Here is a 14,942-nt window from a genome sequence, read left to right on the forward strand (position 1 = left end):
GAAAAGTTCTAGGATGGAACATACTGTATGTATATATATATGTACAGTACCAGTCAAAAGGTAGTTATGGTGCTATGTCTTGAGGTACAGTACCAGTCAAAAGTTGACACAAGTTGACGCTCATTCAAAGGCTTTTCTTTATTTTTACACATTTCTACAATGTAGAATAATAGTGAAGACATCAACACTATGAAATAACATATGGAATCATGTAGTAACCAAAAAAAGTGTTTAACACACCAAAATATATTTTATATTTGAGATTGTTCAAAGTAGCCACCCTTTGCCTTGATGACAGCTTTGCATACTCTTGGCATTCTCTCAACCAGCTTCATGAAGTAGTCACCTGGAATGTATTTCAATTAACTTGTGTAACTTGTTAAAAGTTCATTTGTGGAAAGAACAGCTCAAATAACCAAAGAGAAACTACAGTCCATCATTACTTTAAGATGTGAAGGTATGTCATTGTGGAACATTTCAAGAACTCTGTGCAGTCACAAAAAACAATTAAGCGCTATGATGAAACTGGCACTCATGAGGTCTGCCACAGGAGAGGAAGACCCAGAGTTACCTCTGCTGCAGAGGAAAAGCTCATTAGAGTTACCAGCATCAGAAATTGCAGCCCAAATAAATGCTTCAGAGAGTTCAAGTTCAAGAGAGTTCAAAATCTCAACATTAACTGTTCAGAGGAGACTGCGTGAATCAGCTTTCATGGTCGAATTGCTGCAAATAAACCTCTACTAAAGGACATCGATAATAAGAAGATAATTTCTTGGTGCAAGAAACACGAGCAATGAACATTAGATCGGTGGAAATCTTTCCTTTGGTATGATCAGTCCAAATCTGAGATTTCTGATTCCTACCGCCGTGTCTTTGTGAGACCCAGATAGGGTGAAGGGCTGATCTCCACATATGTGGTTCACACCGTGAAGCATGAAGGATGTGCGATGGTGTGGGGGTGTTTTGCTGGTGACACTGTCTGTGATTTATTTGGAATTCAAGGCATACTTAACCAGCAAGGCTACCACAGCATTCTGCAGTAATGACACAACACACTTCCAGGCTGTGTAAGGGATATTTGACCAAGAAGGAGAGTGATGGAGTGCTGCTTCAGATGACCTGGCTTCCACAATCACCTGACCTCAACCCAGTTTAGATGGTTTGGGATGAGTTTGACTGCAGAGTGAAGGAAAAGCAGCCAACAAGTGCTCAGCATATTTTGGAACTCCTTCAAGACTGTTGGAAAAGCATTCCAGGTGAAGCTGGGTGAGAGAATGCCAAGAGTGTGCAAAGCTGTCATCAAGGGAAAGAGTGGCTCATTTGAAGAATCTAAAATAACATATTTTGATTTGTTTAACACTTTTTTGGTTACTACATGATTCCATATGTGTTAAACCCTTTGACTGGTACTGTATACACACAGTGCATTCGGAAAGTATTCAGACTCCTAGACTTTTTCCACATTTTGTTACATTACAGCATTTTTCTAATATGAATTACATAGATTTTTTCCTCATCAATATACACACAATATCCTACAATGACAAAGTGAAAACAGGTTTTTACAGATGTTATTTACAAACGTATTCAGACCCTTTCCTATGAGACTGAAATTGAGCTCAGTTGTATCCTGTTTCCATTGATCATCCTTGAGATGTTTCTCCAACTTGATTGGTGTCCACCTGTGGTAAATTCAATTGGTTGGACATGATTTGGAAAGGCACACACCTGTCTATACAAGGTCCCACAGTTGAAAGTGCATGTCAGAGCAAAAACCAAGCCATGAGGTCAAAGGAATTGTCCATAGAGCTCCGAGACAGGATCGTGTCGAGGCACAGGTCCTCAGCAAAAGGCATCCCACTTGGAGTTTGACAACAGGCGCCTAAAGACTCTCAGACCATGAGAAACCAAGATTGAATGCCAAGTGTCACGTCAGGAGGAAACCTGGCACCATCCCTACGGTGAAGCATGGTGGCAGCATCATGCTGTTGTAATGCTTTTCAGCAGCAGGAACTGGAAGACTAGTCAGGATTGAGGGAAAGATGAACGGAGCAAAGTACAGAGAGATCCTTGATGAAAACCTGCTCCAGAGCACTCAGGACCTCAGACTGGGGCGAAGGATCACCTTCCAACAGGACAACGACCCTAAGCACACAGCCAAAACAACACAGGAGTGGCTTCGGGACAAGTCTCTGACTGTCCTTGAATGGACCAGCCAGAGCCTGGACTTAAACCCGATCTAACATCACTGGAGAGACCTGAAATTAGCTGTGCATCGACGCTCCCCATCCAACCCGACAGAGCTTAAGAGGATCTGCAGAGAATAATGTGAGAAACTCCCCAAATACAGGCATGCCATGCTTGTAGCATCATACCCAAGAAGACTTGAGGTTGTAATCACTGCCAAAGGTGCTTTTTTTTTTAACTAGGAAAGTCCGTTAAGAACAAATTCTTATTTACAATGACGGCCTAGGAACAGTGGGTTAACTGCCTTGTTCAGGGGCAGAACGACAGATTTTTACCTTGTCAGCTCGGGGATTCGATCTAGCAACCTTCTGGTTACTTAGTCCAACGCTCTAACCACTAGGCTGCCGCCTCTTCAATAAAGTACTGAGTAAAGGGTCTGAATACTTATGTAAATGTAATAGGTTTTTATTTGTAGTAAACTTGCACAAATTTCAGTTTTTGCTTTGTCATTATGGGGTATTGTGTGTAGATTGTTGAGGGAAAAACATAAATGTAATACATTTTAGAATAAGTCTAATGTAACAAAATGTGGAAAAAGTCAAGGGGTCTGAATAATTTCAGAATGCACCATATACACACTCTATACATACTGTATACCTTATATCATGAAGTGTCCAGTTAACAATGCTTCACTCACCATACATCAGAGTATTGAATGACAGGTCCGAGCTGTTTGTAGAGCCTTGTACTGTAGATGCCATGACCCGCACCACATACTTGCTGTTGCTGGCCATGCGCTTCACAGTGTAAGAGTAGGTGTCGGTAGAGACAACTATTGCTGAAAAAAACCAAAATAAATTTGTACCATTTTTTTATTTTTATTGCAGCTGTAAATGTTTAGTTTGGACAACAACAAAAAACATATACTGTACTTACAAATATCAGTACCTACAAGTACTGCACTTACAAATACCAATACTTGCAAATACTTACTGGTATTTTCAAATAGCAGTAAAGGTCCAACTATAGCCAAAGAAACACATTCATAAAGAGGTATGATTGTGCAGTAATGTCTACAAGGTGTGGTTCCTTACAGTGTTCCTTGCCCCCTGTGATGAAGAAGATGGTGTAGTTGGTGATGAACCCTCGCTGTTTGTCCAGTGGAATCTCCATCCACTCTAGCTCAGCGTCGTTTTTCCCCGTCCGCCTCACTTTCACAGAGGGACCCTCCAGCGGAGCTGCATCAACCAGAACAGGTGAACAAATATGTTATTAACATTATTCGGTGATGTCATTTACAAAATAGCCTCCAACACTCTACTCAACAAATTGGATGCAGTCTGTCACCAAAGCCCCATATACTACCCACCACTGCAACCTGTACACTCTCGATGGCTGGCCCTCGCTTCATACTCGTTGCCAAACCCACTGGCTCCAGGTCATCTACAAGTCTTTGCTAGGTAAAGCCCTGCCTTATCTCAGTTCACTGGTCATCATAGCAGCACCCACCCGCAGCACGCGCTCCAGCAGGTATATTTCACTGGTCATCCCCAAAGCCAATTCCTACTTTGGCCGCCTTTCCTTCCAGTTCTCTGTTGCCAATGACTGGAATGAACTGCAAAAATCACTGAAGCTGGAGACTTGGATCTCCCTCACTAACTTCAAGCACCAGCTGTCAGAGCAGCTCACAGATCATTGCACCTGTACATAACCCATCTGTAAATAGCCCATCCAATCTACCTCATCCCCATACTGTATTTATTTATTTTGCTCCTTTGCACCCCAGTATCTCCACTTGCACCTTCATCTTCTTCACCCCAGTGTTTAATTGCTATATCGTAATTACCTCACCACTATGGCCTATTTTATTGCCTTACCTCCCTTATCTTACCTCATTTGCACACACTGTACATTTTTCTATTGTGTTATTGACTGTATGTTTGTTTATTCCATGTGTAACTCTGTGTGGTTGTTTGTGTCGCACTGTTTTGCTTTATCTTGGCCAGGTCGCAGTTGTAAATGAGAACTTGTTCTCAACTAGCCTACCTGGTTAAATAAAGGTGAAATAAATTAAATAAATAAAACCTATTTTTCTTTACCAGCTACTGTAGCAAATATCATGATATTAATAAACCAATGTCTAGTAGCCTAGTAAAACAAGCTATTTCAGTGGAGATTCTCTATTGAGCATTCTTTTAGGCAGCCTAGTGGTTAAAGCGTTGGACTAGTAACCGAAAGTTTGCAAGATTAAATCCCCGAGCTGACAAGGTAAAAAATCTGTTGTTCTGCAACCTGAACAAGGCCACTATAGGTATAGTTAACCCACTGTTCCTAAGTCGTCATTGAAAATAAGAATTTGTTCTTAACTGACTCGTCTAGTTAAATAAAGGTCAAATAAAAAAAATAAAAAAAATAGGTCCAGGAATAGTCTTAAGCTGTGTCTGGGAAACCACCACTATAGGTATATTACACAGCAAATACTGTGTATACTTTACAGTAGTTCAGTGACTAGTACTATTTCTTACCTCCTTGTTCCAGAAAGGCTGCTATGGTCAATGGCTTCCCAGTCCAACCAGAGTACATGGGATACACAGATATATTGTAGCGATTGAACTTCTGAAGGTTACCTTGATTGGGAACATTAGACATAAGACAGTACAATAACGTTTGGATTTATTTGATCCCTGTGACCTGTTTACCAATATAGTCAACATTAGGGATGAGTCATCAAAACCAGCAGAAAGACAACCAAAGAGTTTATAGCCAAACTACAAGACAATACTCAGTAAAAACATAGCATGTGTGTTTCCTTCTTACCTTTAATGGCTGCCGTCCTAGTATGCCTACGTTCTCTCTGCCAGTCCATAGCGCCATCACTGACAGACACCCACTCCAGTATGTACTCCGTCACCTCAGACCTGTAGGGCTCCCCTGTGGCCGTCACATTGGGGGGCTGCCATTTCACCCACAGCCTCCCCTGCTGAGTAAACCAGCTGAGCCATTCCACCGAAGGGGGCTCTGAAATACACAGCACACACAAATACAACGTGACACCATGATATGAGCATCTCAATGCCGAACCGTTTACATCAATATACTGTAGTCTCTCCTGACACACATTCGTATAAATATATGAACAGAGCTAAGCCAAGCTAGCTAGATGGATAAGATAAATATAATATCACCGTTTCTAAACCCAGAAGCACAACATTGCAAGATTTCTGGGAATGCTTGTGAAGCAGACACAGCAGACCAGACCAGGGTTTGGGGTTTGGCAAGTCAATGGGAGGAGTAAAAAATGCATCCTTTAGTTGTACATTTTCTATAAATCTAAATGTAAAACCTAGATCCCGCACATTGACTCGGTACGTTACTTTTTATAATTCTTTACATTAGATTATTTGGTAAATATTTTCTTAACTCTTTTGGGATAGGGGGCAGCATTTTCACTTTTGGATGAATAGCGTGCCCACAGGGAACTACCTCCTACTCTGTCCCAGATGTTAATATATGCATATTATTAGTAGTATTGGATAGAAAAGACTCTGACGTTTCTAAAACTGTTTGAATGATGTCTGTGAGTATAACAGGACTCATATGGCAGGCAGAAACCTGAGAAAAATCCAACCAGGAAGTAGGAAATCTGGGGTTTGTAGTTTTTCAACTCGGCCCCCATTGAAGATACAGGGTGATATTACTTATGTTTGACTTCCCAAGGCTTCCACTAGATGTCAACAGTATTTAGAATCTGTTTTGAGGATTCTACTCAAAAGGAGGGGCTCATAAGGGCTCTTTGAGTGAGTGGTCTGGCAGAGTGCCACAGCCTCGGTCTGGCGCGCTCACGTGAAAGGTAGCTACGTTCCACTTCATTTATACAGACAAAGGAATTGTCCGGTTGGACAATTGTTACATGAGCAATTTAATCATTGTAATAATTAAGCATAGTGAATTGATTTGTTAAAATAATTTTCATTGCATTTAATGGTACCAACGTCACAACATATTGATGCACCGTGCAAGGAATCTAAGATAGAACGAGGCCTTCATGTTGCATTCAGCCAATATGAAACTGAAAAGCAGTTTAAATTACACACCCAGATGATGTTATGCACCATGAGGTTTTTGAACAAGATATGGAGGCTGCATTCTTGTTGTTATTCTGACATAGTCGGTGTAGGATTAGTTATTCAATTTCCAGGCTTAGTGATTACATTTCGAGTGCTAGTACACAATCCAGCCAATTATCGAAATTAAAGATATAGGGCATTGGGCCAAACGTACTATTTCTGTCTCTCGCGTACAAGGAGAGTGTAGACTCGGTCAGTATTAATTTATTGAGCAGGACATAGGGTTGAAATTTGAGTAGATATACACTGCCAGTTAAAAAAGTTTTAGAACACCTACTCATTCAAGGGTTTTTCTTAAAAATATATTTTTTTTCTGAATTTGTAGAATAATGGTGAACATATCAAAACTATGAAATAACATATGGAAACATGTAGTAACCAAAAAAAGTGTTAACAAAATCAAAATATATTTTATATTTTGATATTCTTCAAATAGCCACCCTTTGATGACAGATTTGCAGACTCTTGACATTCTCTCAACAAGCTTCAACTGGAATGCTTTTCCAACAGTCTTGAAGGAGTTTCCAAATATTCTGAGCACTTGTTGGCTGCTTTTCCTTTACTTTGTGGTCCGACTCATCCCAAACCATCTCAATTGGTTGAGGTCAAGTGATTGAAGTGATTGTGGAGGCCAGGTCATCTGATGAATCACTCTCCTTGGTCAAATAGCCCTTACACAGCCTGGAGGTATTTTGGGTCATTGTCCTGTTGAAAAACAAATGATAGCCCCACTAAGCCCAAACCAGATGGGATGGCATATCGCTGCAGAATGCTGTGGTAGCCATGCTGGTTAAGTATGCCTTGAATTCTAAATAAATCACAGACAGCGTCACCAGCAAAGCACCCCCACACCAGAACACCTAATCCTCCATGCTTTACGGTTGGAAACACACATGCAGAGACTATCCGTTCACCCAGGATCGGCACAGCACAGGATCGGTACATCCAAACATCACACCTGTGGGACAGGTACAGGATGGCAACAACAACTGCCCGAGTTACACCAGAAATGCACAATCCCTCCATCAGTGCTCAAACTGTCTGAAATAGGCTGAGAGAGGCTGGACTAAGGGCTTGTAGGCCTGTTGTAAGGCAGGTCCTCACCAGACATCACCAGCAACAACGTTGCCTATGGGCACAAACCCACAGTCACTGGACCAGACAGGACTGGAAAAAAGTGCTCTTGACTGACGAGTTGCGGTTTTGTCTCACCAGGGGTGATGGTCGGATTCACGTTTATCGTCGAAGGAATGAGCGTTACACCGAGGCCTGTACTCTGGAGCGGGATAGATTTAGAGGTGGAGGGTCAGTCATGGTCTGGGTGTCACAGCATCATCGGACTGAGCTTGTAGTCATTGCAGGCAATCTCAACACTGTGCGTTACAGGGAAGACATCCCCCTCCCTCATGTGGTACCCTTCCTGCAGGTTCATCCTGACATGACCCTCCAGCATGACAATGTCACCACCCATACTGCTCGTTCTGTGCGTGATTTCCTGCAAGACAGGAATGTCAGTGCTCTGTCAAGGCCAGCGAAGAGCCCGGATCTCCATCCCATTGAGCACATCTGGGATCTGTTGGATTGGAGGGTGAGGGCTAGGGCCATTCCACCCAGAAATGTCCGGGAACTTGCAGGTGCCTTGGTGGAAGAGTGGAGTAACATCTCACAGCAAGAACTGAAACTGGCAAATTTGGTGCAGTCCATGAGGAGATGCACTGCAGTAGTTAATGCAGCTGGTGGCCACACCATATATTGACTGTTACTTTCGATTTTGACCATCCCCCCCTGTTCAGGGACAAATTATTAATTTTCTGTTAGTCACATGTCTGTGGAACTTGTTCAGTTTATGTCTCAGTTGTTGAATCTTATGTTCATACAAATATTTCCACGTTAAGTTTGCTGAAAATAAACGCAGTTGACAGTGAGAGGACGTTTCTTTTTTTGGTGAGTTTATACATAGTCAACTACTCACCACATTTTATGCACTGCAGTGCTACCTAGCTGTAGCTTATGCTTTCAGTACTATATTAATTCTCTGATCCTTTGATCAAGTGGAAAACATGTCAATTCATGCTGCCAGGAGGATGTCATCTGGAAGTTGTCATAATTACTGTGTATGCCTATGGAAGGGGGGTGAGAACCACGAGCCTCGTAGGTTTTGTATTGAAGTCAATGTACCCAGAGGAGGACAGAAACTAGCTGTCCTCCAGCTACACCATGGTGTTACTTTTGAGCCTACTGTAGACCATCGCAAAACAGTGCGTTTTAATCAATTATTTGGTGACGTGATTATATTTAGTATAGTTTTATCAAAAAAGGTTAACTTTTTCAATGTTTCATTATTTTCATGAAATTCACTGAGGATGGTCCTCCCCTTCCTCCTCTACAGAAATGTACTTGATAGTGTGTATTTCACTTGATAGTGAAATACACTTTTTACTAATGCTATTGAAATTGCGAAATTATTCCAATGACTCGAGTATCATTTACCTGCTTATGAAACTGAGCGCATTTATAGATAGTTTGAATTAGAACGTAATTGAAACTGTACAGCCTATGGACTGTTTGATGTCAGTCGTCATTGCTGGAGGAAATTATTCCAATGACTCGAGTATCATTTACCTGCTTATGAAACTGAGTGCATTTATAGATAGTTTGAATTAGAACGTAATTGAAACTGTACAGCCTATGGACTGTTTGATGTCAGTCGTCATTGCTGGAGGGCATCTGAAAGTCAACTGAAGGTGAATGGGCTGTATAACATAATGGGGTTTATCGGCTTATCACAATGTGTAGCCTGATAGAGACACTTCAACCATTGATCACAGTTATTGATCCTCTAGCTTTTACGTCACAAAGAAATGGATGGTCCAGTTTTCAAAGATAAAGTGGTTTTATTCTGCTTTTGTACACACAAAGATCAGTCGAGAGATTTAATTAATCTGGTTTCTTCTCTGGATTTGCCTCCCTCCCCTAAAATTTCTAGAAAGCTGACCACTGATTGGTCCCAGAAACCGATGGGTTGAGCCAGAGCTGGCCCATATATGACTTTATAAATGTGATACTCTGGTTAAAGACGATCCAAATGCAGATTATTTTGTTTTGTATAATACCCCTCATTTTGAAGTTACAAAAAACTACTTCTGGATGGCAGATTCATACTGAATGTATGTAGCAATTGATAGAGCAGCGAAATTAAATTCAGGGTGAGTCGTCAGGCAAGGGTAAAGTAAGCAGACAGGCTGGTTTTAATTCAGATCAAGCATTTACCTTCTATACACTCTTAAAAGATGACTACACAACTTTATTTATGGAGTTTACAGTGCCTTCGGAAACTCCTCAGACCCCTTGACTTTTTCCACATTTGTTATGTTACAGCCTTATTCTAAAATTGATTAAATACAAAAAAAACTCAGCTAATCTACAAACAATATCCTAAAATGACAAAGCAAGAACAGGTTTTTAGAATTTTTCGCAAAATGTATAAACATTTTTATATATAAATATTTACATAAGTACTCAGACCCTTTTCTATGAGACTCAAAATTGAGTTCAGGTGCATCCTGTTTCCATTGATCCTTGATGTTTCTACAACTTGATTGGAGTCCACCTGTGGTAAATTCTGCAAAACCCAAGCCATAAGGTTGAAGGAATTTCCCATAGAGCTCTAAGACAGGATTGTGTCGAGGCACAAATCTGGGGAAGGGTACCAAAAAAAATCTGCAGCATTGAAGGTCCCCAAGAACACAGCGGCCTCCATCATTCTTAAAATGGAAGAAGTATGGAACCACCAAGACTCTTCCTAGAGCTGGCTGCCCGGCCAAACTGAGCAATCGTGGGAGAAGGGCCTTGGTCAGGGAGGTGACCAGGAACCCGAAGGTCACTCTGACAGAGCTCGAGAGTTCCTCTGTGGAGATGGGGGAGCCTTCCAGAAGGACAACTATCACTGCAGCACTCCACAAATCAGGCCGTTATGGTAGAGTGGCCAGACGGAAGCCACTCCTCTGTAAAAGGTACATGACAGCCCACATGGAGTTTGCCAAAAGGCACCTAAAGACTCTCAGACCATGAGAAACCAGATTCTCTGGTCTGATGAAACCAAGATTGAACTCTTTGGCCTGAATGCCAAGCATCATGTTTGGAGGAAACCTGGCACCATCCCTATGGTGAAGCATGGTGGTGGCAGTATCATTCTGTGAAAATGTTTTTCAGCGGCAGGAACTGGGAGACTAGTCAGGATCTAGGGAATGATGAGCGGAGCCAAAATTGCTTCAGCAAAGTACTGAGTAAAGGGTCTGAATACTTATGTAAATGTGATAGTTATTTTATTTTATACATTTGCTTAGTCATTATGAGGAAGTGTGTAGTTTGATGAGGGAAAAAAACAATATAATACATTTTAGAAGGTTGTAATGTAACAAAATGTGTAAATAGTCGAGGGGTCTGAATACTTTCCGAATGCATTGTATAAAGTTAAATATTGTTGGTTGGATTGGGAATTTTGGGGGTGGTTGCCTTTGGCTACAACCCTGTGTGAGTGCCTTGACAGTAGGAAGTGAGTTATTATATCAAATCGCAATTGCAACCATTGTAAAGTACAGTTCATCAGAACGGCCTATAAATTATTCACATGATAAAACAATCTTGGAAAATTAAAGCAAAAATGGCAACATGTTCACTACATATAACATGCATCAAACTCGTAACTCCCAATAATTGTTTGTTGTTGTAAAACAGCAATTGTTTAGTGAGGTGTGAATATCTAACCCAGAATGCGGTCGTTATGAACTTTTGTGATGCTGTGTCCATCAATGTTGAAATAACTTTCTCTCTTGCTGAAAAATTGCCTTTTTGGAGATATTTCCATCAGAGAGCGACAATATACACTGAACAAACATAAACACAACATGTAAACTGTTGATCCCATGTTTCATGAGCTGAAATAAAAGATCCCATAAATGTTCCATATAAACGAAAAGCTTACAGAGATACCGTGACGAGATCCTGAGGCCCATTGTCGTGCCATTCATCCGCCGCCATCACCTCATGTTTCAGCATTAAATCTAGAATCGGCTTCCTATTTCGCAACAAAGCATCCTTCACTCATGCTGCCAAACATACCCTCGTAAAACGGACTATCCTACCGATCCTTGACTTCGGTGATGTCCTTTACAAAATAGCCTCCAACACTCTACTCAGCAAATTGGATGTAGTCTATCACAGTGCCATCCGTTTTGTCACCAAAGCCCCATATACTACCCACCACTGCGACCTGTATGCTCTTGTTGGCTGGCCCTCACTTCATATTCGTCTCCAAACCCACTGGCTCCAGGTGATCTATAAGTCTTTGCTAGGTAAAGCCCCGCCTTATCTCAGCTCACTGGTAACCATAGCAGCACCCACCCGTAGCACGCGCTCCAGCAGGTATGTTTCACTGGTCATCCCCAAAGACAATTCCTCATTTGGACGCCTTTCCTTCCAGTTCTCTGCTGCCACTGACTGGAACGAATTGAAAAAAATCACTGAAGCTGGAGTGTTATGGATACAAGTATCCTGTGTGTGTGTGTGTGTTTCTTTTCTCTCCTTCTCCCCTCACAGGTGAAAATCATCACTCCCCAATCAGTCACCAATCATCAATCAGAAGACACACCTCCTCCTGTTTCCTACCCAATCACTGTTCCTTTCCCTTTGTTTAAAAACCCTGTCAGTTGTTTGCTGTTGAGCTCAATCTCTCTGTAAATGCCATGTCTGTAGGTCTCATGCTCTCTTTGTGTATTGACCTCTCTTTTGTTTGAGCACCTCCATAGCACTTTGTCATCACCTGTGAGGATTGTTTTTGGTTATGGTGTTTGTTTGTTTGCTGGTGGGAAAAGGGGGAACCAAGACAAGTCGCCCATGGGCATACACTACCCGTAGGTGAACTTTGTTAAATACACTAGTTAGAACTGGGCGGACCACCCACTGTATTTTTGGTTAGTTAGTTAGCTGTTGTTTAAAGTAGGCTAGTCTAGCTTAGGGGTGTTTTGAATATTTATTGTTTCTTTCCTTGGGTCCAGCTCAGCCCCTTTTCCTGCTCCCCCCATTACTGTGTGTTTATTAATAAACCCTGAGTTTGACGGTAGATTTCAGTTGTTGTGGTTATTTCGTTCACACATTTACTTTGTCACTATTATAAATTGCATGAGTTATGTTACGGGTCTCATTACCATCCCCACCTAGACTGTCGGGCCAAAAGGGATTCGTAACACGGAGACTTAGATCTCCCTCACTAACTTTAAGCATCAGCTGTCAGAGCAGCTTACCGATCATTGCACCTGTACATAGCCCATCTGTAAATAGCCCACCCAAATACCTCATCCCCATACTGTTATTTATTTTTTTGCTCCTTTGCACCCCAGTATCTCTACTTGTACATTCATCTTCTGCACATCTATCACTCCAGTGTTTAATTGCTAAATTGTAATTATTTCGCCACTATGGCCTATATATTGCCTTATACCTCCCGAATCTTACTACATTTTCACACACTGTATGTAGACGTTTCTATTGTGTTATTGACTGTAATGTTTGTTTATCCCATGTGTAACCCTGTGTTGTTTGTGTCGCGCTATCTTGGCCAGGTCGCAATTGTAAATTAGAACTTGTTCTCAACTGGCCTTCCTGGTTAAATAAAGGTGAAATAAAAATAAATAACGCAAGGCCCGAATGTCGCAAGGATCTGTACACAATTCCTGGAAGCTAAAAATGTCCCAATTCTTCCACTTTCTGCATACTCAACAGACATGTCACCCATTGAGCATGTTTGGGATGCTCTGGATCGACATGTACGACAGTGTGTTCCAGTTCCCCCCCAATATCCAGCAACATCGCACAGCAGTAAGACAACATTCCACAGTCCACAATCAACAGCCTGATCAAATCTGTGCAAAGGAGATGTATTGCGCTGCATGAGGCAAATGGTGGTCACACCAGATACGGAATGTTTTTTGATCCATGCCCATTCCAACAGATGCATATCTGTATTCCCAGTCATGTGAAATACATAGATTAGGGCCTAATACATTTATTTCAATTGACTGATGAATTGTAACCGTAATCTTTGAAATTGTTGCATTTATATTTTTGTTCAGTATATCTTACTTCATTGGTAAGATTGAGAAGAAAGTATGAGTAACACCATAGTGTATAGCTGACAAGGTCAACATACCTTGTGTCAATTTTGGGATGACCAAAGACGCTTGGGGAGACTCGCCAACAGAATTCCAGGCCTTCAATTCAATGAGGCCTCTTCTCTTGTCAGACCAGGGAATCTGGTAAAGGGGGATAATTTTCCTCTCTTGCGACCTAGAATCCAGGTCAGAGTCATTGACCGCCACCGTCTCCCAGTTTCCATCTTGGATCTTGATGCTGTAGCCCTGTATCCTTCCATTGGACTCCACTGGATCCTGTAGCAGGGAAAAGAAGGAGGCAACAACCAATCACCTGTTATTATTCAAGTAATAGATGGAGCTGATAATAAATCAGTAGTATAGAGTACCACAGTGTGAGTCATACAGTAATACCCATTAAACTTAGCGGTCACACACGGAAATGGTTCCAATAATTTTTTAACCATACACTTTAAAATGTGGGATTTTATAACCTTTTCAAATAAGGTATTTCATATAGGGTTACCCTAGCGTGACGTATTGAGAACCATGTAAATCTCTCTCAGACATGGTGACTTTAATGAATATATTCACCTGTATATGGCCTAAAAAAATGATTTATTTCAATACATTGTTGAACATAATATACTTAATGGGCATATCAAAGTTCCAGAGTGGGATCTCTGTTTGTTAGTTTTACAAATACTATTCAATATTCATGTTCATTTTTTATATTCATAAATTAAATGTACAAAAAAAAGATGAAACCAAAATACTACTCATATTACAGAACAAGCGACAAAGCTTCATATGACACCAATGTTTGCTTTGCAGCACCTAAAGATGAAACACAATGGAGTCTTAAAAGAGTGCTGTGTAAGGCCAAAATGTCATATTTTATGCCAATTTGTAGATACAAAAACGCAACATGTAAAGTGTTGGTCCCATGTTCATTGAGCTAAAAAAAAGTTATTTCTCTAAAATTTTGTGCACAAAAGCAAGTGAGCATATCTCCTTTATCAAGACAATCTATCCACCTGACTAGTGTGGCATATAAATAAGCTGATTAAACAGCATGATTATTACACTGGTGCACCTAAAAGTGCAAATCTAAAATGTGCAATTGTATCACAACACAATGCCACAGATGTCTCAAGTTGAGAGAGAATGCAATTGGCATGCTGACTGCAGGAATGTCCACAAGAGCAGTTGCAAGAAAATGTAATGTTCATTTCTCTACCATGAGCCGCCTCCAACGTCATTTTAGAGAAAGACTTACAACTGCAGACCACGTGTATGGCGCTGTGTGGGCAAGCGGTTTGCTGATGTCAACGTTGTGAACAGAGAGCCACCCCATGGTGGCGGTGGGGTTATGGTATGGGCAGGCATAAGCTACGGACAACAAACACAATTGCATTGTATTGATAGCAATTTGAATGCACAGAGATACCGTGATGAGATACCTAGGCCCATTGTCATG

The 14,942-nt window shown here is 41.2% G+C and overlaps 1 protein-coding gene across 1 annotated transcript in view; it reads right to left on the reverse strand.

The window, feature by feature from the left end:
• The window catches only part of LOC110509538 (interleukin-6 receptor subunit beta), a 56,280-nt gene that overhangs the window by 14,965 nt on the left and 26,373 nt on the right, over nucleotides 1-14,942 (reverse strand). The window contains exons 9-13 of the mRNA XM_021590456.2: nucleotides 13,522-13,759; nucleotides 5,005-5,205; nucleotides 4,713-4,814; nucleotides 3,282-3,425; nucleotides 2,885-3,025 (exon numbers count right to left, since the gene is read on the reverse strand). Coding sequence (XP_021446131.2) covers nucleotides 2,885-3,025; nucleotides 3,282-3,425; nucleotides 4,713-4,814; nucleotides 5,005-5,205; nucleotides 13,522-13,759 — 826 coding nt within the window. The remainder of the gene's footprint in view (nucleotides 1-2,884; nucleotides 3,026-3,281; nucleotides 3,426-4,712; nucleotides 4,815-5,004; nucleotides 5,206-13,521; nucleotides 13,760-14,942) is intronic.

Source organism: Oncorhynchus mykiss, chromosome Y (assembly GCF_013265735.2).
Source record: "Oncorhynchus mykiss isolate Arlee chromosome Y, USDA_OmykA_1.1, whole genome shotgun sequence".
Classification (NCBI taxonomy): domain Eukaryota; kingdom Metazoa; phylum Chordata; class Actinopteri; order Salmoniformes; family Salmonidae; genus Oncorhynchus; species Oncorhynchus mykiss.